The 27,500-nt window shown below is 45.1% G+C and overlaps 1 protein-coding gene across 1 annotated transcript in view; it reads left to right on the plus strand.

The window, feature by feature from the left end:
- Positions 1-27,500, plus strand: part of ank3b (ankyrin 3b) — a 236,231-nt gene that overhangs the window by 141,759 nt on the left and 66,972 nt on the right. Inside the window, 3 exon segments of the mRNA XM_065022916.1 lie at positions 13,450-13,573; positions 25,623-25,725; positions 26,150-26,259. Coding sequence (XP_064878988.1) covers positions 13,450-13,573; positions 25,623-25,725; positions 26,150-26,259 — 337 coding nt within the window.

Raw genomic sequence — 27,500 nt, forward strand, 5'->3', positions numbered from 1 at the left:
ACTCTACAGCTGACTGTCTCACTACCATACCACTGTCCTGACTCTACAGCTGACTGTCTCAGTCTCACTACCATACCACTGTCCTGACTCTACAGCTGACTGTCCCAGTCTCACTACCATACCACTGTCCTGACTCTACAGCTGACTGTCTCAGTCTCACTACCATACCACTGTCCTGACTCTACAGCTGACTGTCTCACTACCATACCACTGTCCTGACTCTACAGCTGACTGTCTCACTACCATACCACTGTCCTGACTCTACAGCTGACTGTCTCACTACCATACCACTGTCCTGACTCTACAGCTGACTGTCTCAGTCTCACTACCATACCACTGTCCTGACTCTACAGCTGACTGTCTCACTACCATACCACTGTCCTGACTCTACAGCTGACTGTCTCACTACCATACCACTGTCCTGACTCTACAGCTGACTGTCTCACTACCATACCACTGTCCTGACTCTACAGCTGACTGTCTCACTACCATACCACTGTCCTGACTCTACAGCTGACTGTCTCACTACCATACCACTGTCCTGACTCTACAGCTGACTGTCTCCCTACCATACCACTGTCCTGACTCTACAGCTGACTGTCTCACTACCATACCACTGTCCTGACTCTACAGCTGACTGTCTCACTACCATACCACTGTCCTGACTCTACAGCTGACTGTCTCACTACCATACCACTGTCCTGACTCTACAGCTGACTGTCTCACTACCATACCACTGTCCTGACTCTACAGCTGACTGTCTCACTACCATACCACTGTCCTGACTCTACAGCTGACTGTCTCACTACCATACCACTGTCCTGACTCTACAGCTGACTGTCTCCCTACCATACCACTGTCCTGACTCTACAGCTGACTGTCTCACTACCATACCACTGTCCTGACTCTACAGCTGACTGTCCCAGTCTCCCTACCATACCACTGTCCTGACTCTACAGCTGACTGTCTCCCTACCATACCACTGTCCTGACTCTATAGCTGACTGTCTCACTACCATACCACTGTCCTGACTCTACAGCTGACTGTCTCCCTACCATACCACTGTCCTGACTCTACAGCTGACTGTCCCAGTCTCACTACCATACCACTGTCCTGACTCTATAGCTGACTGTCTCCCTACCATACCACTGTCCTGACTCTACAGCTGACTGTCCCAGTCTCACTACCATACCACTGTCCTGACTCTACAGCTGACTGTCTCAGTCTCCCTACCATACCACTGTCCTGACTCTACAGCTGACTGTCTCACTACCATACCACTGTCCTGACTCTACAGCTGACTGTCTCCCTACCATACCACTGTCCTGACTCTACAGCTGACTGTCTCACTACCATACCACTGTCCTGACTCTACAGCTGACTGTCTCACTACCATACCACTGTCCTGACTCTACAGCTGACTGTCCCAGTCTCACTACCATACCACTGTCCTGACTCTACAGCTGACTGTCTCACTACCATACCACTGTCCTGACTCTACAGCTGACTGTCTCCCTACCATACCACTGTCCTGACTCTACAGCTGACTGTCCCAGTCTCCCTACCATACCACTGTCCTGACTCTACAGCTGACTGTCCCAGTCTCACTACCATACCACTGTCCTGACTCTACAGCTGACTGTCTCACTACCATACCACTGTCCTGACTCTACAGCTGACTGTCTCACTACCATACCACTGTCCTGACTCTACAGCTGACTGTCCCAGTCTCACTACCATACCACTGTCCTGACTCTACAGCTGACTGTCTCAGTCTCCCTACCATACCACTGTCCTGACTCTACAGCTGACTGTCTCACTACCATACCACTGTCCTGACTCTACAGCTGACTGTCTCACTACCATACCACTGTCCTGACTCTACAGCTGACTGTCCCAGTCTCACTACCATACCACTGTCCTGACTCTACAGCTGACTGTCTCAGTCTCACTACCATACCACTGTCCTGACTCTACAGCTGACTGTCTCAGTCTCACTACCATACCACTATCCTGACTCTACAGCTGACTGTCCCAGTCTCACTACCATACCACTGTCCTGACTCTACAGCTGACTGTCTCAGTCTCACTACCATACCACTGTCCTGACTCTACAGCTGACTGTCCCAGTCTCACTACCATACCACTGTCCTGACTCTATAGCTGACTGTCTCACTACCATACCACTGTCCTGACTCTACAGCTGACTGTCTCACTACCATACCACTGTCCTGACTCTACAGCTGAATGTCTCCCTACCATACCACTGTCCTGACTCTACAGCTGACTGTCTCACTACCATACCACTGTCCTGACTCTACAGCTGACTGTCTCACTACCATACCACTGTCCTGACTCTACAGCTGACTGTCTCACTACCATACCACTGTCCTGACTCTACAGCTGACTGTCTCACTACCATACCACTGTCCTGACTCTACAGCTGACTGTCTCACTACCATACCACTGTCCTGACTCTACAGCTGACTGTCTCACTACCATACCACTGTCCTGAATCTACAGCTGACTGTCTCACTACCATACCACTGTCCTGACTCTACAGCTGACTGTCTCACTACCATACCATTGTCCTGACTCTACAGCTGACTGTCTTACTACCATACCACTGTCCTGGGTTTGGAACCGCTTAAGGGAACACAACCCAAGACTGGAAAACAACTACATTATTTGAGGAACCCGAACCGAAAACCAAAGTGATCGATACTGTTCCTCAGCAGCGCAACTTTGGTTGGGGGGGGCATAATTGAATTTAATCCAGTCGGATAAACACTACAAGCAGCCTCCCCTACCGCTCGAAGGCGTCCGCATGGTCCTCAAGCACACCTCGTTATGTATCACATTCCAATGATACAGCTGTTCCAGAACAGAACCGTTATTCTGGAAGGAACCGGGTCAATCAAGTTGTTTTACATTCTGGACATTTTGTTCCAATACCACAAAAAATGGCAACAAACCACGTTACTGTAGTCTATTGACCACGTTACTGTAGTCTACTGACCACGTTACTGTAGTCTACTGACCACGTTACTGTAGTCTACTGACCACGTTACTGTAGTCTACTGACCACGTTACTGTAGTCTATTGACCACGTTACTGTAGTCTATTGACCACGTTACTGTAGTCTACTGACCACGTTACTGTAGTCTACTGACCACGTTACTGTAGTCTACTGACCACGTTACTGTAGACTACTGACCACGTTACTGTAGTCTACTGACCACGTTACTGTAGTCTACTGACAACAAACCACGTTACTGTAGTCTACTGACCACGTTACTGTAGTCTACTGACCACGTTACTGTAGTCTACTGACCACGTTACTGTAGTCTACTGACCACGTTACTGTAGAATACTGACCACGTTACTGTAGTCTATTGACCACGTTACTGTAGTCTACTGACCACGTTACTGTAGTCTACTGACCACGTTACTGTAGTCTATTGACCACGTTACTGTAGTCTACTGACCACGTTACTGTAGACTACTGACCACGTTACTGTAGTCTACTGACCACGTTACTGTAGTCTATTGACCACGTTACTGTAGTCTATTGACCACGTTACTGTAGTCTATTGACCACGTTACTGTAGTCTACTGACCACGTTACTGTAGTCTACTGACCACGTTACTGTAGTCTACTGACCACATTACTGTAGACTACTGACCACGTTACTGTAGTCTACTGACCACGTTACTGTAGTCTACTGACCACGTTACTGTAGTCTACTGACCACGTTACTGTAGTCTATTGACCACGTTACTGTAGTCTACTGACCACGTTACTGTAGTCTACTGACCACGTTACTGTAGTCTACTGACCACGTTACTGTAGACTACTGACCACGTTACTGTAGAATACTGACCACGTTACTGTAGACTACTGACCACGTTACTGTAGTCTACTGACCACGTTACTGTAGACTACTGACCACGTTACTGTAGTCTACTGACCACGTTACTGTAGTCTACTGACCACGTTACTGTAGTCTACTGACCACGTTACTGTAGAATACTGACCACGTTACTGTAGAATACTGACCATGTTACTGTAGAATACTGACCACGTTACTGTAGTCTACTGACCACGTTACTGTAGTCTACTGACCACGTTACTGTAGTCTACTGACCACGTTACTGTAGAATACTGACCACGTTACTGTAGTCTACTGACAACAAACCACGTTACTGTAGTCTCCAATTTGTAAGTCGCTCTGGATAAGAGCGTCTGCTAAATGACTTAAATGTAAATGTAAATGTACTGACAACAAACCACGTTACTGTAGTCTACTGACCACGTTACTGTAGTCTACTGACAACAAACCACGTTACTGTAGTCTACTGACCACGTTACTGTAGACTACTGACCACGTTACTGTAGTCTACTGACCACGTTACTGTAGTCTACTGACAACAAACCACGTTACTGTAGTCTACTGACCACATTACATAGGTTACTGTAGTCTACTGACCCCGTTACATAGGTTACTGTAATCAACTGACCCCGTTACATAGGTTACTGTAGTCTACTGACCACATTACATAGGTTACTGTAGTCTACTGACCCCGTTACATAGGTTACTGTAGTCTACTGACCACATTACATAAGTTACTGTAATCTACTGACCACGTTACTGTAGTCTACTGACCACGTTACATAGGTTACTGTAGTCTACTGACCACATTTCATAGGTTACTGTAGTCTACTGACCACATTACATAGGTTACTGTAGGCTACTGACCACGTTACTGTAGTCTACTGACCACGTTACATAGGTTACTGTAGTCTACTGACCACGTTACATAGGTTACTGTAGTCTACTGACCACGTTACTCTAGTCTACTGACCACATTACATAGGTTACTGTAGTCTACTGACCACGTTACATAGGTTACTGTAGTCTACTGACCACATTACTCTAGTCTACTGACCACATTACATAGGTTACTGTAGTCTACTGACCACGTTACATAGGTTACTGTAGTCTACTGACCACGTTACTGTAGTCTACTGACCACATTACATAGGTTACTCTAGTCTACTGACCACATTACATAGGTTACTGTAGTCTACTGACCACGTTACATAGGTTACTGTAGACTACTGACCACATTACATAGGTTACTGTAATCTACTGACCACATTACTGTAGTCTACTGACCCCGTTACATAGGTTACTGTAGACTACTGACCACATTACATAGGTTACTGTAATCTACTGACCACGTTACTGTAGTCTACTGACCCCGTTACATAGGTTACTGTAGTCTACTGACCACGTTACTGTAGTCTACTGACCACATTACATAGGTTACTGTAGTCTACTGACCCCGTTACATAGGTTACTGTAGACTACTGACCACATTACATAGGTTACTGTAATCTACTGACCACGTTACTGTAGTCTACTGACCCCGTTACATAGGTTACTGTAGACTACTGACCACATTACATAGGTTACTGTAATCTACTGACCATGTTACTGTAGTCTACTGACCCCGTTACATAGGTTACTGTAGTCTACTGACCACGTTACTGTAGTCTACTGACCACATTACATAGGTTACTGTAGTCTACTGACCCCGTTACATAGGTTACTGTAGTCTACTGACCACGTTACTCTAGTCTACTGACCACATTACATAGGTTACTGTAGTCTACTGACCACGTTACATAGGTTACTGTAGTCTACTGACCACGTCACTGTAGTCTACTGACCACATTACATAGGTTACTGTAGACTACTGACCACGTTACTGTAGTCTACTGACCACGTTACTGTAGTCTACTGACCACGTTACATAGGTTACTGTAGTCTACTGACCACGTTACATAGGTTACTGTAGTCTACTGACCACATTACATAGGTTACTGTAGTCTACTGACCACGTTACTGTAGTCTACTGACCACATTACATAGGTTACTGTAGTCTACTGACCACGTTACATAGGTTACTGTAGTCTACTGACCACGTTACATAGGTTACTGTAGTCTACTGACCACGTTACATAGGTTACTGTAATCTACTGACCACGTTACTGTAGTCTACTGACCCCGTTACATAGGTTACTGTAGTCTACTGACCACATTACATAGGTTACTGTAGTCTACTGACCACGTTACATAGGTTACTGTAGTCTACTGACCACATTACATAGGTTACTGTAGTCTACTGACCACGTTACATAGGTTACTGTAGTCTACTGACCACGTTACATAGGTTACTGTAGTTTACTGACCACGTTACTGTAGTCTACTGACCACGTTACTGTAGTCTACTGACCATGTTACATAGGTTACTGTAGTCTACTGACCACGTTACGTTACTGTAGTCTACTGACCACGTTACTCTAGTCTACTGACCACGTTACATAGGTTACTGTAGTCTACTGACCACATTTTACTGTAGTTTCCTGACCACATTACATAGGTTACTGTAGTCTACTGACCACGTTACATAGGTTACTGTAGTCTACTGACCACGTTACTCTAGTCTACTGACCACGTTACTCTAGTCTACTGACCACGTTACATAGGTTACTGTAGTCTACTGACCACATTTTACTGTAGTTTCCTGACCACATTACATAGGTTACTGTAGTCTTCTGACCACGTTACATACAGTGCCTTGCGAAAGTATTCGGCCCCCTTGAACTTTGCGACCTTTTGCCACATTTCAGGCTTCAAACATAAAGATATAAAACTGTATTTTTTTGTGAAGAATCAACAACAAGTGGGACACAATCATGAAGTGGAACAACATTTATTGGATATTTCAAACTTTTTTAACATATCAAAAACTGAAAAATTGGGCGTGCAAAATTATTCAGCCCCTTTACTTTCAGTGCAGCAAACTCTCTCCAGAAGTTCAGTGAGGATCTCTGAATGATCCAATGTTGACCTAAATGACTAATGATGATAAATACAATCCACCTGTGTGTAATCAAGTCTCCGTATAAATGCACCTGCACTGTGATAGTCTCAGAGGTCCGTTAAAAGCACAGAGAGCATCATGAAGAACAAGGAACACACCAGGCAGGTCCGAGATACTGTTGTGAAGAAGTTTAAAGCCGGATTTGGATACAAAAAGATTTCCCAAGCTTTAAACATCCCAAGGAGCACTGTGCAAGCGATAATATTGAAATGGAAGAAGTATCAGACCACTGCAAATCTACCAAGACCTGGCCGTCCCTCTAAACTTTCAGCTCATACAAGGAAAAGACTGATCAGAGATGCAGCCAAGAGGCCCATGATCACTCTGGATGAACTGCAGAGATCTACAGCTGAGGTGGGAGACTCTGTCCATAGGACAACAATCAGTCATATATTGCACAAATCTCCAGTGGATAAACACTACAAGCCTTTATGGAAGAGTGGCAAGAAGAAAGCCATTTCTTAAAGATATCCATAAAAAGTGTCGTTTAAAGTTTGCCACAAGCCACCTGGGAGACACACCAAACATGTGGAAGAAGGTGCTCTGGTCAGATGAAACCAAAATTGAACTTTTTGGCAACAATGCAAAACGTTATGTTTGGCGTAAAAGCAACACAGCTCATCACCCTGAACACACCATCCCCACTGTCAAACATGGTGGTGGCAGCATCATGGTTTGGGCCTGCTTTTCTTCAGCAGGGACAGGGAAGATGGTTAAAATTGATGGGAAGATGGATGGAGCCAAAAACAGGACCATTCTGGAAGAAAACCTGATGGAGTCTACAAAAGACCTGAGACTGGGACGGAGATTTGTCTTCCAACAAGACAATGATCCAAAACATAAAGCAAAATCTACAATGGAATGGTTCAAAAATAAACATATCCAGGTGTTAGAATGGCCAAGTCAAAGTCCAGACCTGAATCCAATCGAGAATCTGGGGAAAGATCTGAAAACTGCTGTTCACAAATGCTCTCCATCCAACCTCACTGAGCTCGAGCTGTTTTGCAAGGAGGAATGGGAAAAAATTTCAGTCTCTTGATGTGCAAAACTGATAGAGACATACCCCAAGCGACTTACAGCTGTAATCGCAGCAAAAGGTGGCGCTACAAAGTATTAACTTAAGGGGGCTGAATAATTTTGCACGCCCAATTTTTCAGTTTTTGATTTGTTAAAAAAGTTTGAAATATCCAATAAATGTCATTCCACTTCATGATTGTGTCCCACTTGTTGTTGATTCTCAACAAAAAAATACAGTGTTATATCTTTGTTTGAAGCCTGAAATGTGGCAAAAGGTTGCAAAGTTCAAGGGGGCCGAATACTTTCGCAAGGCACTGTAAGTGACTGTAGTCTATTGACCACGTTACTGTAGTCTATTGACCACGTTACTGTAGTCTACTGACCACGTTACTGTAGAATACTGACCACGTTACTGTAGTCTATTGACCACGTTACTGTAGTCTACTGACCACGTTACTGTAGTCTACTGACCACGTTACTGTAGTCTATTGACCACGTTACTGTAGTCTACTGACCACGTTACTGTAGTCTACTGACCACGTTACTGTAGTCTTGACCACGTTACTGTAGTCTATTGACCACGTTACTGTAGTCTACTGACCACGTTACTGTAGTCTACTGACCACGTTACTGTAGTCTACTGACCACGTTACTGTAGTCTACTCGTTACTGTAGACTACTGACCACGTTACTGTAGTCTACTGACCACGTTACTGTAGTCTACTGACCACGTTACTGTAGTCTACTGACCACGTTACTGTAGTCTACTGACCACGTTACTGTAGTCTATTGACCACGTTACTGTAGTCTATTGACCACGTTACTGTAGTCTACTGACCACGTTACTGTAGTCTACTGACCACGTTACTGTAGTCTATTGACCACGTTACTGTAGTCTACTGACCACGTTACTGTAGACTACTGACAACAAACCACGTTACTGTAGTCTACTGACAACAAACCACGTTACTGTAGTCTACTGACCACGTTACTGTGGTCTACTGACCACGTTACTGTAGTCTATTGACCACGTTACTGTAGTCTACTGACCACGTTACTGTAGTCTACTGACCACGTTACTGTAGTCTACTGACCACGTTACTGTAGTCTATTGACCACGTTACTGTAGTCTACTGACCACGTTACTGTAGTCTACTGACCACATTACTGTAGTCTATTGACCACATTACTGTAGTCTATTGACCACGTTACTGTAGTCTATTGACCACGTTACTGTAGTCTACTGACCACGTTACTGTAGACTACTGACCACGTTACTGTAGTCTACTGACCACGTTACTGTAGTCTACTGACCACGTTACTGTAGTCTACTGACCACGTTACTGTAGTCTACTGACCACGTTACTGTAGACTACTGACCACGTTACTGTAGTCTACTGACCACGTTACTGTAGTCTACTGACCACGTTACTGTAGTCTATTGACCACGTTACTGTAGTCTACTGACCACGTTACTGTAGTCTACTGACCACGTTACTGTAGTCTACTGACCACGTTACTGTAGTCTACTGACCACGTTACTGTAGTCTATTGACCACGTTACTGTAGTCTATTGACCACGTTACTGTAGTCTATTGACCACGTTACTGTAGTCTACTGACCACGTTACTGTAGTCTACTGACCACGTTACTGTAGTCTACTGACCACGTTACTGTAGACTACTGACCACGTTACTGTAGTCTACTGACCACGTTACTGTAGTCTACTGACCACGTTACTGTAGTCTACTGACCACGTTACTGTAGTCTACTGACAACAAACCACGTTACTGTAGTCTATTGACCACGTTACTGTAGTCTACTGACCACGTTACTGTAGTCTACTGACCACGTTACTGTAGTCTATTGACCACGTTACTGTAGAATACTGACCACGTTACTGTAGTCTATTGACCACGTTACTGTAGACTACTGACCACGTTACTGTAGACTACTGACCACGTTACATAGGTACCCCCCCTCAGGTCTGGGGACAGACATGGCTAGATTTCCTGGCGGTGGGTCTTTTCCTGGTCCAGGACCCTCAGTCCTGTCCTGGTCTGATCTAGTCCTGTCCTGGTCTGATCTAGTCCTGTCCTGTTCTGAACTAATCCTGTCCTGCACCCTCAGTCCTGTGCTGGTCTGATCTAGTCCTGTCCTGGTCTGATCCAGTCCTTTCCTGGTCTGACCTAGTCCTGTCCTGGACCGTCAGTCCTGTCCCAGTCTGATCTAGTCCTGTCCTGGTCTGATCTTGTCCTGTCCTGGTCTGATCTAGTCCTGTCCTGGTCTGATCTTGTCCTGTCCTGGTCTGATCTAGTCTTGTCCTGGTTTGATCTGGTCCTGGTCTGATCTACTCCTGTCCTGGTCTGATCCAGTCCTTTCCTGGTCTGATCTAATCCTGTCCTGCACCCTCAGTCCTGTCCTGGTCTGATCTACTCCTGTCCTGGTCTGATCCAGTCCTTTCCTGGTCTGATCTAGTCCTGTCCTGGACCCTCAGTCCTGTCCTGGTCTGATCTAGTCCTTTCCTGGTCTGATCTAATCCTGTCCTGGACCGTCAGTCCTGTCCTGGTCTGATATAGTCCTGTCCTGGTCTGAGTAGTTGTTCTGGTGTGATTAGGACAGAGAGGGTGGAGTAGGTGTTCTGGTGTGATTAGGACAGAGAGGGTGGAGTAGGTATTCTGGTGTGATTAGGACAGAGAGGGTGGAGTAGGTATTCTGGTGTGATTAGGACAGAGAGGGTGGAGTAGGTGTTCTGGTGTGATTAGGACAGAGAGGGTGGAGTAGGTATTCTGGTGTGATTAGGACAGAGAGGGTGGAGTAGGTATTCTGGAGTGGTGATTAGGACAGAGAGGGTGGAGTAGGTGTTCTGGTGTGATTAGGACAGAGAGGGTGGAGTAGGTGTTCTGGTGTGATTAGGACAGAGAGGGTGGAGTAGGTATTCTGGTGTGATTAGGACAGAGAGGGTGGAGTAGGTATTCTGGTGTGATTAGGACAGAGAGGGTGGAGTAGGTGTTCTGGTGTGATTAGGACAGAGAGGGTGGAGTAGGTGTTCTGGTGTGATTAGGACAGAGAGGGTGGAGTAGGTGTTCTGGTGAGATTAGGACAGAGAGGGTGGAGTAGGTATTCTGGTGTGATTAGGACAGAGAGGGTGGAGTAGGTATTCTGGTGTGATTAATACTTGAATGGACATTCTTGTGAGGAATGTCACCAGATGAGGTCTGTCAAGTTTTGTTGTGTGTTTCTGCAGTTAGAGAGGGCAGGGGAGGAGAGGGAGAGGAGGAGGAGAGGGAGAAGGAGAGGGAGAGGAGGGAGAGGTGGGGGAGGAGAGGGAGAGGAGAGGGAGAGGGAGAGGAGAGGGAGAGGAGGGGAGGAGGAGAGGGGGAGGAGAGAGGAGGGAGAGAGAGGGAGAGGAGGGAGAGATGAGGGAGGGAGGAAGAGGAGAGGAGAGGAGAGGGGAGGGGAGGGGGGAGGGAGGAGGGGGGAGGAGGGGAGAGGAGAGGAGAGGGAGAGGAGAGGGAGAGATGCATGGGGAGGTTGGCGGAACAGGGGAGGAGGGGTGAGGTTGGAGGAATGGGGGAAGGGTTGCTGTAGATCAGCAGGGGGGGCGGTGAACTCTGCTTTATCTCCGGTGGAATGCTGTTCTCCCCTCGCTGGATGGTAGCTGGCTGGTTGATGTGAACTTGCTCTAGTTTCTACGTTGTAACGCCTCCTTTCTTCTGCGTCATCTCTCTCTAACGTCCATTAACACTCTGCATCGTGACTCCCCTGGACGGCTAACTCTACAAACCTACCCATCATAGCTGCAATATTGGTTTCTAACTTTAGAATGGGTGCTGTTGTTTTTTAAAAGTTGAACACGTTGTTTTCACTGCTTAAACCATTGCTTTGTAGTCAGTGACTAAACAAGTGTAGTGTGAGTAACTGAGTAGCCACGTGGCGGATGTGTCCTGTCAGCTGTGTGTCCCTTGGCAGAGCAGAGCAGGGGATAGGACAGTGGAACAGGCCTTCAGGCTTCTGTTGATCTGCTAGAAACAGCCTGTCTGCTCTGTAGACACTCCTACAGGACCTGCTTTCAGGGGTTAGAGCATGGCTGTTCCAGTTAGGACAGCAGAGAGAGAGGACTGGACTAGAGGACTGTAGGGGGAGGGGGCTGTCTAACTAACTGGAGAGAGAGGACTGGACTAGAGGACTGTAGGGGGAGGGGGCTGTCTGACTAACTGGAGAGAGAGGACTGGACTAGAGGACTGTAGGGGGAGGGGGCTGTCTAACTAACTGGAGAGAGAGGACTGTGACTTGTAGACTGTCTGACTTAACTGGAGAGAGAGGACTGGACTAGAGGGCTGTCTAACTAACTGGAGAGAAAGCACTGTGACTTGAGGACTGTCTAACTAACTGGAGAGAGGACTGGACTAGAGGACTGTCTAACTAACTGGAGAGAAAGCACTGTGACTTGAGGACTGTCTAACTAACTGGAGAGAGAGGACTGGACTAGAGGACTATCTAACTAACTGGAGAGAGAGGACTGGACTAGAGGACTGTCTAACTAACTGGAGAGAGGGGACTGGACTAGAGGACTATCTAACTAACTGGAGAGAGAGGACTGGACTAGAGGACTGTCTAACTAACTGGAGAGAGAGGACTGGACTAGAGGACTGTCTAACTAACTGGAGAGAGAGGAATGGGCTAGAGGACTGTCTAACTGGAGAGAGTGGTCTGTGACTTATAGACTGTCTAACTAACTGGAGCGAGAGGACTGTGAGCTGTGGACTGTCTAACTAACTGGAGCGAGAGGACTGTGAGCTGTGGACTGTCTAACTAACTGGAGCGAGAGGACTGTGAGCTGTGGACTGTCTAACTAACTGGAGTGAGGGGACTGTGAGCTGTGGACTGTCTAACTAACTGGAGCGAGAGGACTGTGAGCTGTGGACTGTCTAACTAACTGGAGCGAGGGGACTGTGAGCTGTGGACTGTCTAACTAACTGGAGCGAGAGGACTGTGAGCTGTGGACTGTCTAACTAACTGGAGTGAGGGGACTGTGAGCTGTGGACTGTCTAACTAACTGGAGCGAGGGGACTGTGAGCTGTGGACTGTCTAACTAACTGGAGCGAGGGGACTGTGAGCTGTGGACTGTCTAACTAACTGGAGTAAGAGGACTGTGAGCTGTGGACTGTCTAACTAACTGGAGCGAGGGGACTGTGAGCTGTGGACTGTCTAACTAACTGGAGCGAGAGGACTGTGAGCTGTGGACTGTCTAACTAACTGGAGTGAGGGGACTGTGAGCTGTGGACTGTCTAACTAACTGTAGTGAGAGGACTGTGAGCTGTGGACTGTCTAACTAACTGGAGCGAGAGGACTGTGAGCTGTGGACTGTCTAACTAACTGGAGTGAGGGGACTGTGAGCTGTGGACTGTCTAACTAACTGGAGCGAGAGGACTGTGAGCTGTGGACTGTCTAACTAACTGGTTGCTGTTATGTCAGGTGAGGATGCGATGACAGGCGACACGGATAAGTACCTGGGACCCCAGGACCTGAGAGAGCTGGGAGACGACTCTCTGCCCCAGGAGGGTTACATGGGCTTTAGCATTGGAGCACGCAGCGCCAGGTACCACACCCACTACCCACTACACTCTGACATGCTGTGGTACTGTGTATAATAATGTATAATGGCTTTGATATGGACCATCCATATCTGTAGATATGTTCCTAAGGTACATCCAGTTGATCATGTGATACAGGATAGGACAATGTACATCGTTTTCCAGACAACCCTAATCCTATCACAATCAACACTGATTTCTTAGTATGAGCAGGGCAGCAATCACTTATCTAATAACGTTCATGTGAATTGGGTTTGTGTTCAGAAGAAAATATGACCTAGAATTACTTCTGTTCTGCCTCTGGTTCAGTAACAGGAAGGTTCAGTAACCCCAGAAAGGAAGGTTCAGTAACCCCAGAAAGGAAGGTTCAGTAACCCCAGAAAGGAAGGTTCAGTAACCCCAGAAAGGAAGGTTCAGTAACCCCAGAAAGGAAGATTCAGTAACCCCAGAAAGGAAGGTTCAGTAACCCCAGTTATCACTTCCAGTTGAAAGGAAGGTTCAGTAACCCCAGAAAGGAAGGTTCAGTAACCCCAGTTATCACTTCCAGATGAAAGGAAGGTTTAGTAACCCCAGTTATCACTTCCAGTTGAAAGGAAGGTTCAGTAACCCCAGAAAGGAAGGTTCAGTAACCCCAGTTATCACTTCCAGATGAAAGGAAGGTTCAGTAACCCCAGTTATCACTTCCAGATGAAAGGAAGGTTCAGTAACCCCAGTTATCACTTCCAGTTGAAAGGAAGGTTCAGTAACCCCAGTTATCACTTCCAGTTGAAAGGAAGGTTCAGTAACCCCAGTTATCACTTCCAGTTGAAAGGAAGGTTCAGTAACCCCAGTTATCACTTCCAGTTGAAAGGAAGGTTCAGTAACCCCAGAAAGGAAGGTTCAGTAACCCCAGTTATCACTTCCAGATGAAAGGAAGGTTCAGTAACCCCAGAAAGGAAGGTTCAGTAACCCCAGAAAGGAAGGTTCAGTAACCCCAGAAAGGAAGGTTCAGTAACCCCAGTTATCACTTCCAGTTGAAAGGAAGGTTCAGTAACCCCAGTTATCACTTCCAGTTGAAAGGAAGGTTCAGTAACCCCAGTTATCACTTCCAGTTGAAAGGAAGGTTCAGTAACCCCAGTTATCACTTCCAGTTGAAAGGAAGGTTCAGTAACCCCAGTTATCACTTCCAGTTGAAAGGAAGGTTCAGTAACCCCAGAAAGGAAGGTTCAGTAACCCCAGTTATCAGATGAAAGGAAGGTTCAGTATGAAAGGAAGGTTCAGTAACCCCAGAAAGGAAGGTTCAGTAACCCCAGAAAGGAAGGTTCAGTAACCCCAGTTATCACTTCCAGTTGAAAGGAAGGTTGAGTAACCCCAGTTATCACTTCCAGTTGAAAGGAAGGTTCAGTAACCCCAGTTATCACTTCCAGATGAAAGGAAGGTTCAGTAACCCCAGTTATCACTTCCAGATGAAAGGAAGGTTCAGTAACCCCAGTTATCACTTCCAGTTGAAAGGAAGGTTCAGTAACCCCAGTTATCACTTCCAGTTGAAAGGAAGGTTCAGTAACCCCAGTTATCACTTCCAGTTGAAAGGAAGGTTCAGTAACCCCAGTTATCACTTCCAGTTGAAAGGAAGGTTCAGTAACCCCAGTTATCACTTCCAGTTGAAAGGAAGGTTCAGTAACCCCAGTTATCACTTCCAGTTGAAAGGAAGGTTCAGTAACCCCAGTTATCACTTCCAGTTGAAAGGAAGGTTCAGTAACCCAGAAAGGAAGGTTCAGTAACCCCAGTTATCACTTCCAGATGAAAGGAAGGTTCAGTAACCCCAGAAAGGAAAGGAAGGTTCAGTAACCCCAGAAAGGAAGGTTCAGTAACCCCAGAAAGGAAGGTTCAGTAACCCCAGTTATCACTTCCAGTTGAAAGGAAGGTTCAGTAACCCAGTTATCACTTCCAGTTGAAAGGAAGGTTCAGTAACCCAGTTATCACTTCCAGTTGAAAGGAAGGTTCAGTAACCCCAGTTATCACTTCCAGTTGAAAGGAAGGTTCAGTAACCCCAGTTATCACTTCCAGTTGAAAGGAAGGTTCAGTAACCCCAGTTATCACTTCCAGTTGAAAGGAAGGTTCAGTAACCCCAGAAAGGAAGGTTCAGTAACCCCAGTTATCACTTCCAGATGAAAGGAAGGTTCAGTAACCCCAGAAAGGAAGGTTCAGTAACCCCAGAAAGGAAGGTTCAGTAACCCCAGAAAGGAAGGTTCAGTAACCCCAGTTATCACTTCCAGTTGAAAGGAAGGTTCAGTAACCCCAGTTATCACTTCCAGTTGAAAGGAAGGTTCAGTAACCCCAGTTATCACTTCCAGATGAAAGGAAGGTTCAGTAACCCCAGTTATCACTTCCAGATGAAAGGAAGGTTCAGTAACCCCAGTTATCACTTCCAGTTGAAAGGAAGGTTCAGTAACCCCAGTTATCACTTCCAGTTGAAAGGAAGGTTCAGTAACCCCAGTTATCACTTCCAGTTGAAAGGAAGGTTCAGTAACCCCAGTTATCACTTCCAGTTGAAAGGAAGGTTCAGTAACCCCAGTTATCACTTCCAGTTGAAAGGAAGGTTCAGTAACCCCAGTTATCACTTCCAGTTGAAAGGAAGGCTCAGTAACCCCAGTTTCAGAGAGCGTCGAGTTGAAAGGAAGGTTCAGTAACCCCAGTTATCACTTCCAGTTGAAAGGAAGGTTCAGTAACCCCAGTTATCACTTCCAGTTGAAAGGAAGGTTCAGTAACCCCCGTTTCAGAGAGCGTCAGTGTTTAATGTCAGTGTTTAACACAACTCAGAGCATCAGCCCAGGTCCATTACAACCACAATGCATTTCTGCTTTGTCCTCTCACATTTGTTGCTTTCAATATCTTCTGTTTTGTACTTTTTCCCCCATTTCAAACTCGTACCTCGTCCCATAGCCCTAAGGTCTGCAGGTAAGATGGGATGACATTTTTCCAGATGTCAAACTTTACTTCCTAGATCCCCAGCCAACCATCACAACTACATCAACCACTGTGTTGTCATGTCTCATTGATTTGTTGTACTCCATCTTACTGAATGGACACTTTGCTCATGATGCTTTCATTTTTTAAAAATATATATTTTATTTATAAATATTTTCCAATTAAGAACATTCAAAACAAAAGTGAAAAGATATTAGACAACGATAGGACAAAGTGACAGTAACAGACGAGCGTAACAAAAATAAATAATAATTATAATTATGTAAACAAACATACAATAAGAAAAAAAAGAAAAATAACGAGACATTGGATCACCTGCCGTAGGCTACATATTCTACATTACCTGTGAAACATTATGTCAGGATTATATAGAGATTCAATCAATGAGATGTGGGGGGAGATTCTCCATATAGTCAATAAAAGGTTGGATTATATATAGATTCAATCAATGAGATGTGGGGGGAGATTCTCCATATAGTCAATAAAAGGTTGGATTATATATAGATTCAATCAATGAGATGTGGGGGGAGATTCTCCATATAGTCAATGAAAGGTTGGATTATATATAGATTCAATCAATGAGATGTGGGGGGAGATTCTCCATATAGTCAATGAAAGGTTGCCAAATTCTGTAAAATGTCTTTAACTTATTCCTCAAGCTGTTTGTGATTTTCTCCAAAGGGATACAACTATTAACTTCCGAAAGCCACATTGCAACTGGCAGGGAGGAATCCAATTTCCATTTCAAGGCAATACATTTCTTGGCAATCGCTAGCATGATTTCTGTTAGCTTTATAGTAAGGCTTTGCCTAAGATTGGTGTTAGTAAAGTTACCCAGTAGACAGACCTCCGGGTCTAAAGGGAATGCAACCCCGTGAATTGAGGATATGGTATCGCATACCCCCTGCCAGAAACCGTGTAGTTTTGAACACTGCCAAGTGGAATGGAGGAATGTTCCTTCATCTGAGCCACATCTAAAACATAGGGAGGAGATATCTGGGTTGAACTTGTGCAGTCTAGATGGGGTGATATAGAGCTGATGGAGGAAATTAAACTGGATCAGTCTGTATCTGGAGTTCAATGTGGATGTAACACCATCCCTGCATAGGTCACTCCATAGATCCTCATCCAGATCAATACTCAGATCTTTCTCCCATCTAAGTCGGGGTTTATCTAGCCCAGGCAGTGTTAGTCCTGACATAAGAGCATTGTAAACACGGGAAATGGTCTTGAACTGTGGTTGGTCTGCGTGGCAGAGTTGTTCAATAGGTGACATCTTAGGTAGGTTCCATTGTCCCTTGAGAGTCACCCTAATAAAGTTTCGTAGTTGTAGGTAGCTAAAGAAGTCCCTGTTAGGCAAGTGGTATTTCTGTTTCAGCTGATCAAAAGACATAAGAACTCCCTCCTCGTAACAATGTTCCAGAAGAGTGATCCCCTTATCAGACCATGGTCTAAAGTTACTATTCTGGAAAAACATAGGGATCAATCTATTGTTCCATAAAGGGGTTTTAGGGAAAGGAATCCCCTCGTCCGAACAGCTCATGCAGTTTGCACCATGCCAGGACAGAATGTATGATTAAAGGGTTGTCTGTGATGGTTTTTATAGATTTTCTGTCCCATTTGTAAAACAAATCTGCCCCAGTGTCATCATTTACCTCAAGCTTTTCAATGTTCAACCATGAGGGAGAGGGACCATTGTCAAACCTCTGAGCCAGAAACCTAGACTGTGCAGCCCAGTAGTACATTCTAAAATTGGGGAGGTTTAAGCCCCCTTGACTGTAATCAAGGGTCAGTTTATCCAGGCCAACCCTAGGGGTTTTGCCGTGCCAGATAAACCGTCTGGTCAGCTTGTCGAGAGAGGAAAAGAATGCTGCGGGAACAGGGATAGGGAGAGACTGAAACAGATATAGAAACCTGGGCAGGACATTCATTTTAATTACATTGATTCTACCCAGTAGAGTGAGAGGTAAGTCCATCCATTTACAGTAGAGTGAGAGGTAAGTCCATCCATTTACAGTAGAGTGAGAGGTAAGTCCATCCATTTACAGTAGAGTGAGAGGTAAGTCCATCCATTTACAGTAGAGTGAGAGGTAAGTCCATCCATTTACAGTAGAGTGAGAGGTAAGTCCATCCATTTACAGTAGAGTGAGAGGTAAGTCCATCCATTTACAGTAGAGTGAGAGGTAAGTCCATCCATTTACAGTAGAGTGAGAGGTAAGTCCATCCATTTACAGTAGAGTGAGAGGTAAGTCCATCCATTTACAGTAGAGTGAGAGGTAAGTCCATCCATTTACAGTAGAGTGAGAGGTAAGTCCATCCATTTACAGTAGAGTGAGAGGTAAGTCCATCCATTTACAGTAGAGTGAGAGGTAAGTCCATCCATTTACAGTAGAGTGAGAGGTAAGTCCATCCATTTACAGTAGAGTGAGAGGTAAGTCCATCCATTTACAAAGGTCAACCTCCACCTTTTGCAACAAACTGGCCAGATTGAGTTTATAGAGGTTGTTCAGATTACCATCCACCATTATGCCCAAATATGTGAAGCCCATAGGCGACCATCTAAAAGGAAACTTGTGCTTGATGGTATGATGGTCAAAGACAGACAACGGTAAGATTTCGCTTTTATCAAAATTGACCTTATATTCAGAGAAAGAACTATAACACTGTAGTAGGATCTGCAAGTGAGAGAGGGAGTGTTCTGGGTTTGTTAGAAATAAGATAAGGTCGTCCGCAAAGAGTGATAATTTATGGGTATGGAGGCCCACCTCAAAGCCATGTATGTCAGGGCACGTTCCATTGATCATCCTTGAGATGTTTCTACAACTTGATTGGAGTCCTCCTGTTGAAAATTAAATTAATTAGAGATGATTTGGACACACCTGTCTATATAAGGTCCCACTGTTGACAGTGCATGCCAGAACAAAGCCATGAGGTCGAAAGAATTGTCCGTAGAGCTCCGAGACAGGATTGTGTTGAGGCACAGATCTGGGGAAGGGTACCAAAACATGTCTGCCGCATTGAAGGTCCCCCAGAACACAGTGGCCTCCATCATTCTGCAGCATTGAAGGTCCCCCAGAACACAGTGGCCTCCATCATTCTGCAGCATTGAAGGTCCCCCAGAACACAGTGGCCTCCATCATTCTGCAGCATTGAAGGTCCCCCAGAACACAGTGGCCTCCATCATTCTGCAGCATTGAAGGTCCCCCAGAACACAGTGGCCTCCATCATTCTGCCGCATTGAAGGTCCCCCAGAACACAGTGGCCTCCATCATTCTGCCGCATTGAAGGTCCCTCAGAACACAGTGGCCTCCATCATTCTGCAGCATTGAAGGTCCCCCAGAACACAGTGGCCTCCATCATTCTGCAGCATTGAAGGTCCCCCAGAACACAGTGGCCTCCATCATTCTGCAGCATTGAAGGTCCCCCAGAACACAGTGGCCTCCATCATTCTGCAGCATTGAAGGTCCCCCAGAACACAGTGGCCTCCATCATTCTGCAGCATTGAAGGTCCCCAAGAACACAGTGGCCTCCATCATTCTGCAGCATTGAAGGTCCCCAAGAACACAGTGGCCTCCATCATTCTGCAGCATTGAAGGTCCCCCAGAACACAGTGGCCTCCATCATTCTGCAGCATTGAAGGTCCCCAGAACACAGTGGCCTCCATCATTCTGCAGCATTGAAGGTCCCCAGAACACAGTGGCCTCCATCATTCTGCAGCATTGAAGGTCCCCAAGAACACAGTGGCCTCCATCATTCTGCAGCATTGAAGGTCCCCAGAACACAGTGGCCTCCATCATTCTGCAGCATTGAAGGTCCCCAAGAACACACTGGCCTCCATCATTCTGCAGCATTGAAGGTCCCCAAGAACACAGTGGCCTCCATCATTCTGCAGCATTGAAGGTCCCCAAGAACACAGTGGCCTCCATCATTCTGCAGCATTGAAGGTCCCCAAGAACACAGTGGCCTCCATCATTCTGCAGCATTGAAGGTCCCCAAGAACACAGTGGCCTCCATCATTCTGCAGCATTGAAGGTCCCCCAGAACACTGTGGTCTCCATCATTCTGCAGCATTGAAGGTCCCCCAGAACACACTGGCCTCCATCATTCTGCAGCATTGAAGGTCCCCAAGAACACACTGGCCTCCATCATTCTGCAGCATTGATGGTCCCCCAGAACACAGTGGCCTCCATCATTCTTAAATGGAAGAAGTTTGGAACCGCCAAGACTCTTCCTAGAGCTCATCACCCGGCCAAACTGAGCAATCGGGGGAAAAGGACCTTGGTCAGGGAGGTGACCAAGAACCTGATTGCCACTCTGACAGAGCTCCAGAGTTCCTTTGTGGAGATGGGAGAACATTCCAGAAGGAAAACCATCTCTGCAGCACTCCACCAATCAGACCTTTATTGTGGAGTGGCCAGACGGAAGCCACATAACAGTTTGCCTATAGGACTCTCAGACCATGAGAAACAAGATTCTGTGGTCTGATGAAACCAATATTGAACTCTTTGGCCTGAATGCCAAGCATCATGTCTGGAGGAAACATGACAACATCCCTACGGTGAAGCATGGTGTTGGCAGCATCATGTCTGGAGGAAACATGACAACATCCCTACGGTGAAGCATGGTGGTGGCAGCATCATGTCTGGAGGAAACATGACAACATCCCTACGGTGAAGCATGGTGTTGGCAGCATCATGTCTGGAGGAAACATGACAACATCCCTACGGTGAAGCATGGTGTTGGCAGCATCATGTCTGGAGGAAACATGACAACATCCCTACGGTGAAGCATGGTGGTGGCAGCATCATGTCTGGAGGAAACATGACAACATCCCTACGGTGAAGCATGGTGTTTGCAGCATCATGTCTGGAGGAAACATGACAACATCCCTACGGTGAAGCATGGTGTTGGCAGCATCATGTCTGGAGGAAACATGACAACATCCCGATGGTGAAGCATGCTGTTGGCAGCATCATGTCTGGAGGAAACATGACAACATCCCTATGGTGAAGCATGGTGTTGGCAGCATCATGCTTTGGGGATGTTTTTCAGCGGCAGGAACTGAGAGACTAGTCAGTATCGAGAGAAAGATGAACAGAGCAAAGTACAGAGAGATCCTTGATGAAAACCTGCTCCAGAGCGCTCAGGACGTCAGACTGGGGTGAAGGTTCCAAGACAATGCAGGAGTGACTTCGGGACAAGTCTCTGAATGTCCTTGAGTGGCTAAGCCAGAGTCCGGACTTGAACCTGATCGAACATCTCTGGAGAGACCTGAAAAATAGTTGTGCAGTGACATTCCCCATCCAACCTGACAGAGCTTGAGAGGATCTGCAGAGAAGAATGGGAGAAACTCCCCAAATACAGGTGTGCCAAGATTTCAGCATCATACCCACGAAGACTTGAGGCAGTAATCGCTGCCAAAGGTGCTTCAACAAAGTACTGAGTAAAGGGTCTGAATACTTATGTAAATATGATATTTCAGTTTTGTATTTTTCATGAATTTGCTAACATTTCTAAAAGCCTGTTTTTGCTTTGTCACTATGGGGTATTGTGATGTCATTATGGGGTATTGTGATGTCATTATGGGGTACTGTGATGTCATTATGGGGTACTGTGATGTCATTATGGGGTATTGTGTGTAGATTGATGAGTGGAAAAACAATGTAATCCATTTTAGAATGAGGCTGTAATGTATTAAAATGTGGAGAAAGTCAAGTGGTCTGAATACTTTCAGAATGCCCTGTGTATGTAGTAGTGTTTTATTTTTCATAAATTCAATTAACATTTTTCTTACACTTTAACATTCAAGTATTTTGTGTAAAGTGTTGACAAAATGACACTTAAATCCACATTAATCCCACTTTGTAACACAACAAAATGTGGAAAATGTCAAGGGGTGTGAATATTTTCTGACTGCACAGTAACTTGTTGCTTGCTAGCTACTCTGTTGACAGTTTTACAAGAAGACGTGGTAGCTAACTAGCTTGTTAATTGTTGATAAACAAATGAGTGAATGTGCTAGAAAGCTAAACAGCTAGCTAGTTGATAGGTGTGGCTAGCTAAACAGCTACCTAGCTAGCTAGTTGACTGCTGTGGCTAGCTAAACAGCTACCAAGCTAGCTAGTTGATAGCTGTGGCTAGCTAAACAGCTACCAAGCTAGCTAGTTGATAGCTGTGGCTAGCTAAACAGCTACCTAGCTAGCTAGTTGACTGCTGTGGCTAGCAAAACAGCTACCTCGCTAGCCAGTTGATAGCTGTGGCTAGCTAAACAGCTACCTAGCTAGCTAGTTGACTGCTGTGGCAAGCTAAACAGCTACCTAGCTAGCTAGTTGACTGCTGTGGCTAGCTAAACAGCTACCTAGCTAGCTAGTTGACTGCTGTGGCAAGACAAAAAGGACTCGTTTTGAAAGTTGGATTATTTATCCTTGAGGCTTTAAAAGTGTTTTCCTGTTATTATGAGCATTGAACGGGAAAATGTCCATGGCAGGTATTGTTGTCATCTTAGCTTGTTACATAACTTCTGAGTGATAGGAAGCAACACCACCAATCAGCATGCACCACTGTGCACATGCCCGTCATTACTATGACAACTAGTGTAATCTAGCCATGTCAGCAAATGACTGCTGTCTGAACACACACATCTGATTTGGTCGCTTGTAACTTGCTGTTTGCACAGGTATGGACAGGGATGGCAGTAGAGATGGCGATTAAGCTAGAACGCTAGTGACATTTTAGTATTTTCAAATATCCCATAGCCCAGATTTTGTACCCGGGTTAGTACTAGCCGTCTACTAGCCCAGCTGGCCAGTGCCCAAAACCCTTAAATTCCACGTTAGCGCTGTCCATGTAAAACAGGCGTTGGTCCCAGTTCCTTTATCTAGCGCTAGTTATCAGACATAGCTCATACATCATCATTGTGTTTTACCTGAGTTTGCTACTTCATTCAAACCTTTTCTTCATCTAGAATGCTATACACACCATAGACCTGCTGTATGTCATTTTACACACCATCACATACCATACATCTATAATCCCCATACCTCTACCATACATCTATAATCCCCATACCTCTACCATACAGCTATAATCCCCATACCTCTACCATACATCTATAATCCCATACATCTACCATACATCTATAATCCCCATACCTCTACCATACATCTATAATCCCCATACCTCTACCATACATCTATAACCCCATACATCTATAATCCCCATACCTCTACCATACATCTATAATCCCCATACCTCTACCATACATCTATAATCCCCATACCTCTACCATACATCTATAATCCCCATACATCTACCATACATCTATAATCCCCATACCTCTACCATACATCTATAATCCCCATACCTCTACCATACATCTATAATCCCCATACCTCTACCATACAGCTATAATCCCATACCTCTACCATACATCTATAACCCCATACATCTACCATACATCTATAATCCCCATACCTCTACCATACATCTATAATCCCCATACCTCTACCATACATCTATAATCCCATACATCTACCATACATCTATAATCCCCATACCTCTACCATACATCTATAATCCCCATACCTCTACCATACATCTATAATCCCCATACATCTATAATCCCCATACCTCTACCATACATCTATAATCCCCATACCTCTACCATACATCTATAATCCCCATACCTCTACCATACATCTATAATCCCCATACCTCTACCATACATCTATAATCCCCATATCTACCATACATCTATAATCCCCATACCTCTACCATACATCTATAATCCCCATAATCTACCATACATCTATAATCCCCATACCTCTACCATATATCTATAATCCCCATACCTCTACCATACATCTATAATCCCCATACATCTACCATACATCTATAATCCCCATACATCTACCATACATCTACAATCTCCATACCTCTACCATACATCTATAACCCCCATACCTCTACCATACATCTATAATCCCCATACCTCTACCATACATCTATAATCCCCATACCTCTATAATCCCCATACAGCTACCATACATCTATAATCCCCATACATCTATAATCCCATACATCTATAATCCCCATACCTCTACCATACATCTATAATCCCCATACCTCTACCATACATCTATAATCCCCATACCTCTACCATACATCTATAATCCCCATACCTCTACCATACATCTATAATCCCCATACCTCTACCATACATCTATAATCCCCATACAGCTACCATACATCTATAATCCCCATACATCTACCATACATCTATAATCCCCATACCTCTACCATACATCTATAATCCCCATACCTCTACCATACATCTATAATCCCCATACCTCTACCATACATCTATAATCCCATACATCTATAATCCCCATACCTCTATAATCCCCATACAGCTACCATACATCTATAATCCCCATACATCTATAATCCCCATCCCCTGACCCACTACTGTTCCATACATCTATAATCCCCATACCTCTACCATACATCTATAATCCCCATACCTCTACATCTATAATCTATAATCCCATACATCTATAATCCCCATACATCTACCATACATCTATAATCCCATACAGCTACCATACATCTATAATCCCCATACCTCTACCATACATCTATAATCCCCATACATCTATAATCCCCATACCTCTACCATACATCTATAATCCCATACAGCTACCATACATCTATAATCCCCATACCTCTACCATACATCTATAATCCCCATACATCTATAATCCCCATACCTCTACCATACATCTATAATCCCCATACATCTACCATACATCTATAATCCCCATACATCTACCATACATCTATAATCCCCATACCTCTACCATACATCTATAATCCCCATACATTTATATTCCCCATACCTCTGATGTCCAGTCAGTGGTTCATTCTGTGCTGTGCTGTGGGTTATATTTATATTGTATAGAGGTTAGTTGCATGTTGTAATGAGTTGTCTTTCTGTTCACCACACCCTCTCATCACCCCCCTGCCTGCCTGCCCCGCCACCCCCTGCCTGTTGTTGCTGTGGTAACTTGGTACTGCTGTAAACAACAGTCTGCGGTCCTTCAGTTCGGATAGGTCCAACACCCTGAACAGGACCTCTTACACCAGAGACAGCATGATGATCGAAGAGATACTGGCTCCTACCAAGGATATGGTACAACCTGTCTGTCTCTGTCTGTCTGTCTTTCTGTCTCTGTCTCTGTCTCTGTCTGTCTCTCTCTGTCTGTCTGTCTGTCTGTCTGTCTGCCTGTCTGTCTGTCTGTCTGTCTCTGTCTGTCTCTGTCTGTCTGTCTGTCTGTCTGTCTGTCTGTCTCTCTCTGTCTGTCTGTCTGTCTGTCTGTCTCTGTCTGTCTGTCTGTCTGTCTGCCTCTCTGTCTGCCTCTCTGTCTGACTCTCTGTCTGTCTGTCTGTCTCCTTCAGAACCTGGCGTTGGCCAGCAGAGACTGTGACTCTGACTCTCTGTCTGACTCTCTGTCTGACTGTCTGTCTGTCTTTCTGTCGGCCTCTGTCTGACTCTCTGTCTGTCTGTCTCGCTGTCTGCTTCTCTGTCTGACTCTCTGTCTGTCTGTCTCCTTCAGAACCTGGCGTTGGCCAGCAGAGACGGTGACTCTGACTCTCAGAGACACTACAGCTGGACTGCTGACACCTTGGACAACATCAACATGGTCTCCAGCCCCATACACTCTGGGTAAGTAGACAGTAGACCATCAGTAGACTACCTCTATACACTCTGGGTAAGATACAGACTGACTCTATATCTACAGTAGAACATCTCTATACACCCTGGGTAAGATACAGACTGACTCTATATCTACAGTAGAACATCTCTATACACCCTGGGTAAGATACAGCCTGACTCTATAGATACAGTAGAACAGTCCTATAGACTCTGGGTAAGATACAGACTGACTCTATATCTACAGTAGAACATCTCTATACACTATAGATAGAGACTCTACAGTAGAACAGTCCTATAGACTCTGGGTAAGATACAGACTGACTCTATAGATACAGACTCTACAGTAGAACAGTCCTATAGACTCTGGGTAAGATACAGACTGACTCTATAGATACAGTAGAAATGTCCTATACACCCTGGGTAAGATACAGACTGACTCTATAGATACAGTAGAACATCTCTATACACCCTGGGTAAGATACAGACTGACTCTATAGATACAGACTGACTCTATAGATACAGTAGAACAGTCCTATAGACTCTGGGTAAGATACAGACTCTACAGTAGAACAGTCCTATAGACTCTGGGTAAGATACAGACTCTACAGTAGAACAGTCCTATAGACTCTGGGTAAGATACAGACTGACTCTATAGATACAGACTTTACAGTAGAACAGTCCTATAGACTCTGGGTAAGATACAGACTGACTCTATAGATACAGACTCTACAGTAGAACAGTCCTTTAGACTCTGGGTAAGATACAGACTGACTCTATAGATACAGACTCCACAGTAGAACAGTCCTATAGACTCTGGGTAAGATACAGACTCTACAGTAGAACAGTCCTGTAGACTCTGGGTAAGATACAGACTGACTCTATAGATACAGACTCTACAGTAGAACAGTCCTATAGACTGGGTAAGATACAGACTGACTCTATAGATACAGACTCTACAGTAGAACAGTCCTATAGACTGGGTAAGATACAGACTGACTCTATAGATACAGACTCTACAGTAGAACAGTCCTATAGACTCTGGGTAAGATACAGACTGACTCTATAGATACAGACTCTACAGTAGAACAGTCCTATAGACTCTGGGTAAGATACAGACTCTACAGTAGAACAGTCCTATAGACTCTGGGTAAGATACAGACTGACTCTATAGATACAGACTCTACAGTAGAACAGTCCTATAGACTCTGGGTAAGATACAGACTCTACAGTAGAACAGTCCTATAGACTAT

The sequence above is a fragment of the Oncorhynchus nerka genome, linkage group LG10 (genome assembly GCF_034236695.1).
Source record: "Oncorhynchus nerka isolate Pitt River linkage group LG10, Oner_Uvic_2.0, whole genome shotgun sequence".
NCBI lineage: Eukaryota > Metazoa > Chordata > Actinopteri > Salmoniformes > Salmonidae > Oncorhynchus > Oncorhynchus nerka.